Consider the following 5,373-nt stretch of genomic DNA (forward strand, 5'->3'; position numbering starts at 1 on the left):
AAACCCAGCCCAGGCCTACCAAACAATAATGACAACTACAACAAAAAAAAAAACAGCCGGGCGTTGTGGCAGACACCTGTAGTCCCAGTTACTTGGGAGGCTGAGGCAAGAGACTCACTTAAGCCCAAGAGTTTGAGGTTACTATGAGCTGTGATGCCATGGCACTCTACCAAGGGTGACATAGTGAGACTCTGTCTCAAAAAAAAAAAAAAAAAAAATGCTGGGATAGGAAAGTGGGGTTATGGGAATTGCTTTGTAAAGTAAGAGAGTTTAGTACTGCAGAATAGTAGGTCAGGTTGATAGCCAAGTAAATTTATACTGTTGATAGCCAAGGAAATTTACAAGTATTACTATGCATGTAGTAATTTGCATGTATTACAACACATGTAATACCAGCAGACAGAAAATGAAGGTAGATCTCAAAGGGCAGGACTCAGAGAAAGAGAGAGCAAGATCCCAGAGGAAGGATGAAGGGCCAGTGGGCAGGGGATGGGACCCAAGGGCTGGGAACTACATCCCAGCCTGGTGTAGGACCCTGCACTTGACCAGCCCAGTCCACGCTGAGCCTCTCAGGATACCTTCCTGGGGTCTCCATTAGGAACCCTTTCTAGCCTTTCTTCATCTTTTTTTTTTTTTTTAAGAGACAGAGTTTCACTTTATCACCCTCAGTAGAGTGCTATGGCATCACAGCTCACAGCAACCTCCAACCCCTGGGCTTAGGTGATTCTTTTGCCTCAGCCTCCTGAGTAGCTGGGACTACAGGCACCCACCACAACGCCTGGCTATTTTTTCTGTTGCAGTTTGGCCGGGTTCGAACCCGCCACCCTTGGTATATGGAGCTGGTGCCCTACCCACAGAGCCACAGGCACCGCCTCTTCATCCTTTTTTTATCTTCGGGTTCTAGAAAGAAACTCGTAGGGGTTTCCAGCGCTACTGCCAGTTGCCAAAAGTTTACCAATGTCTTCTTTCACTTTGTGTTAAAGAAACATCACCCGATTTATTTGAATTTTTAAAAGACCTCATCCATATTCATGGCATTTATCACCTGTTGTCTAAGGGTTCTCAAATTTACATTTTCCACCCACAATCTTTCCTAAGCTCCCCCTCCAGACAAGTATATCCAGAGGTCTCTTCCCTAGAACACTTTTCTAGACCTCTGCTCTCCCCACCTCCAGTCAGGCCTGTCTGCTAAGTCTATTAAAGCCATCTTACCCTGTCTTCACTCCTGCTGCTTGGCCCAGGCCATAATCATCTTATCCACATTGCCCCCACCGTACTACAGGCTTCTGACTTCTGAAAAAATTCCATCACATCATTTTAAAATAAAAGTATTTTCACACCATTACTGTTCTACTATCCTTCCAATTTGACACTTAAAGATACCACAGGTCACCCTACCATGAATGGTAGAAGAGTCAGTGGGGTAACTCACCCAGAAGTCCTCCCCTCGGAAGGGGCTTTGACAGACTGTGCAGGTGGCAGTGGCAAAGGTTCCATGAGCTTCAACCAGCTTTGAGGTAGGGATGCCAGACACTGAAATTCAGACCACAGCTAAGTATTGCTGCCTCTGGGGTGAGTGCACAAGTCCCCAAAGCATAACTTCTGGGCTTGACAGGCCTTTGAGAGGTATAGCCTGATACCCCCACCTTTATAAAGTCCCTAAAGCCCAGGGACTTTATCACCTATAGATGAGCCAGAATAAGGCACAGGGGTTAAGGGACTCCCAGCTGGAGCCACATCACAATTAAAACAAAACACACTGCAAACAAACATTTGATACAAGTTCACATAAAATTATATCTGATACCTAGGAACACATTTTATATTCTTTAAACAACAAGTAAAAATGAAGATATCAATATTATACATTGAATAAAAAACCTGCTTGGGGGCAACGCCTGTGGCTCAAAGGAGTAGGGTGCCAGCCCCATATGCCGGAGGTGGCGGGTTCAAACCCAGGCCTGGCCAAAAACTGCAAAAAAAACACAAAAAACCTGCTTGGCAGAAAAAGATAAAAAGCAACTTTTTATCAAAGTTGTTTGTAACCACTGTCTGGTTCCCGAAGACTGCAGTGGGCAGATTGGGTCCTTCATTGTCATAACTAGGCAGTGCTGAGACCACAGCCAGGCTCTCCTACCTTCCCAAAGGCCTGGCCTGCCATGCCATAGCTCTGGGGGAAGCAACCATTTCCACTCTCCTAGCAAGGAAGTATGTTCCTGAAGTTGTGGTGACTCCTCTTTTTAAATGTTGACATATCTATAGAGTGGCTGAGTTGTTCTTGCCCCACTGAGAACTGCCTGCTCCTGTACCTGTTCATATCACTGCACGTAAGGAAGAGCCCCCACCGAGTACTTCTCTAAGCCTCACAACCTATGAGTTACTTGCTCAGGCCACCATGTGGATGCAGTCAACATATCAGCACAGACTGAATCTGACAATATTATAGAATAGTGATTCTTTACTGTGATAATGGTATCAGAGTTGTGTTTTTAAGTCTTTATCTTCTAGAGATAGTCACTGATGTGTTTATATGTTATTAGATTAAATGTATGATGTTGAAGGATTAGCATCAAAACAATTTGGAAGGGCTTGGCACCCACAGTACAGTGGTTATAGCTCCAGCCACATACACCAAAGGTGGCAGGTTTGAACCTGACCCAGGCCTGCTAAATGACAATGGCAACTGCAACAAAAAACAGCTGGGCATTGTGGCAGGCACCTGTAGTTCCAGCTACTTGGGAGGCTGAGGCAAAAGAATTGTTTAAGCCTAACAGTTTGAGGTTGCTCTGAGCTGTGACGCCACAGCACTCTACCAAGGGCTACATAGTAAGATTCTGTCTCAAAAAAAAGAAAATTTGGGAGTCTGGGAGGACACAGAGGAAGAAACAAGGATGGGCTGTGTCTTCATAATGGACACTGTGTGAGGAGGACATGAGGTCACATTCCTTACATTTTTCTCTTTATTTCTGTGGACTTAAAAACTTCCATAATAGGATAGGCACAGTGGCTCTCACTTTTAATCCCAACACTCTGGGAGATTGAGGCAGGTGGATCACTTAAGCTCAGGAGTTTAAGACTAGCCTCAACAACAGCGAGACACCATCTCTACTAGAAAAACTAGCCAGGCATTGCAGCAGGTACCTATAGTCCCAGCTACTTGAGGCAAGAGGATTGCTTGAGCCGAAGAGGGTGAGGTTGCTATGACCTATGACACCAGGACACTCTACCCAGGGTGACAGAGTGAGACTCTGTATCAAAAAATAAAACCAAGTGGCACCTGTGGCTCAGTGAGTAGGGCACTGGCCCCATATACGGAAGGTGGCAGGTTTGAACCTGGCCTCAGCCAAACTGTAACAAAAAATAGCCAGGCGTTGTGGCAGGCACTGGTAATTCCAGCTACTGGGGAAGACTGAGGCAAGAGAATCACCTAAGCTCAAGAGCTGGAAGTTGCTGTGAGCTGTGATGCCAAAGCACTCTACTGAGGGTAAAACTCTGTCTCTTAAAAAAAAAAAAAGAAAGAAAGAAAAAGAAAAAGTTTTCATAATAAAAAAGTAAAATAAAAATCATACCAGATTAGCGAAACAATGCCAACTTGAGTTTTGCCCAAAATATACTGCCCAGCAGGTATGCCAGGGCAACAGGCAGTGGCCCTTAGGCATCCAGAGGATATTTGGAGACACAGGCATAAACAATTAGCTCAAAAAAAGTCCCAAGGATGAAGTCCAAGCATGAGACTTTAGCCCTCCCTGAAAAGAACAAGTGAGACAGACAGAGGACTCACCTCTCTCGAGCCCGTCAATATTCTGTGTGTAGAGACGCAGAAGCAGCCCCTTGTCATGCAGCAGTCGGAGGAAGTAGTGAGTGACATTGGGCCTGAAGTTCCCAGGGTACAGCTCCTTGGCCAAAGTGAAAAAGGGCTTGGGGTTGTGAAAGAAAAATGTGAGCTCAAAAATGGCTTCAGGGTAAGGGATATTGTACTGCTGGAGGTTGCTGTAGAGGCCACTCCCTGGAGATCTGTAGAGAGAAAAGGAAGACACTCTGAGCCATTCAGAAGAGAGGTATCAAGTGGGGCAGCACAGGAGCAGTACAGGAGACAACTGGGACTACAAGCAGCACCTGAAGTCTGGGATGCCACTGGGTGTGCTGATGCCGGCGCCCACCATGACAATCACCCTCTGGCAGGCTCCAGCCCGAATCAGCTCAGCTATGTCCAGCAGGGAAAGCCTCCCCTTCACGCTGTTGCCTCCACTTCCAAAGACGCCTGAAGCACCCACAGAAAAAGATACGGACCTTCTTCCACCTGTAATTCTGACAGAAAAAGCAGAGTGGCAAAGGTGCAACTGATAGTCTCATGCTAGCAAGAACAAGCACCCACTGTCCCTTCGCACCACCCCCCATCCAGAACGCCATGCACTTGTCTACTCCTCTCAAAATAACCAGTTTCCTCATAAGTATTGGCCTACAATGGAAAGCATACCAATCAGAACTCAAGACGTATTTGGGAACAAACGCTCAGGTTAATGGGAACTGGGCTCACTTTATCTCTTCTTTTTTTTTTTTCTTAAGATAGAGCTGTCACCCTGGGTAGAGTGCCCTGGCATCACAGCTTACAGCAACCTCCAACCCCTGGGCTCAAGCGATTCTCTTGCCTCCACCTCCCAAGTAGCTAGGACTACAGGTGCCTGCCACAACGCGTGGCTATTTTATGGTTGCAGCCATTATTGTTTGGCGGCCCCGGCTGGATTCAAACCCACCAGCTCAGGTTTATGTGGCTGGCGCCTTAGTTGCTGGAGCCACAGGCTCTGAGCCTGGGCTCACTTTATAACCTACATCAAACCCATGTGCTGAGAGAACAGGGCTTTACATGAAGACTCAAGCCAGAGCCACAAATATCCTTTGTAGGGCTCTGGGCATACTTCCCATGGAGCTGCATGCCCTAACATAGGGGAGATCAGTCTTTCTAAATCAGGCATCCTCAAACTATGGCCTGCGAGCTACATGCAGCCCGTCTAGGACATTTATCTGGTCTGCCTAGTATCTTTGCTGCCACTGCCTGTCCTGCTTAGCAGCCAACTCGTCCCAGGGCCTGCAGTCTGGCCCTCCAACAGTCTGAGGAACAGTGAACTGGCTCCCTGTTTACAAAGTTTAAGGACCCCTGTTTTTTTTTTTTTAATTTTGCAGTTTGGGGCCAGGGCTGGGTTTGAACCCACCATCTCTGGCATATGGAGCTGGTGCCCTACTCCTTTGAGCCACCCCACCCTCCCCCATTCTAAATAATAGAAAATTATCATCAACTCATACTCTCAACAACTAAGGCAACCAACTAAAAGCGGGACAGTCCCAATTTCTTTCTTTCTTTCTTTTTTTTTTTTT

General features: G+C 46.5%; 1 protein-coding gene across 3 annotated transcripts in view; it reads right to left on the reverse strand.

The window, feature by feature from the left end:
• Positions 1-5,373, reverse strand: part of SIRT3 (sirtuin 3) — a 40,575-nt gene that overhangs the window by 20,126 nt on the left and 15,076 nt on the right. For all 3 annotated transcript variants that reach the window (XM_023508605.1, XM_012813338.2, XM_023508606.1), the window contains exons 2-4: positions 4,117-4,308; positions 3,782-4,014; positions 1,433-1,533 (exon numbers count right to left, since the gene is read on the reverse strand). In XM_023508605.1, the coding sequence (XP_023364373.1) occupies positions 1,433-1,533; positions 3,782-4,014; positions 4,117-4,308 (526 nt within the window). The remainder of the gene's footprint in view (positions 1-1,432; positions 1,534-3,781; positions 4,015-4,116; positions 4,309-5,373) is intronic.

The sequence above is a fragment of the Otolemur garnettii genome, unplaced genomic scaffold (assembly GCF_000181295.1).
Source record: "Otolemur garnettii isolate 467f Iridium unplaced genomic scaffold, OtoGar3 scaffold00260, whole genome shotgun sequence".
Lineage (NCBI taxonomy): Eukaryota > Metazoa > Chordata > Mammalia > Primates > Galagidae > Otolemur > Otolemur garnettii.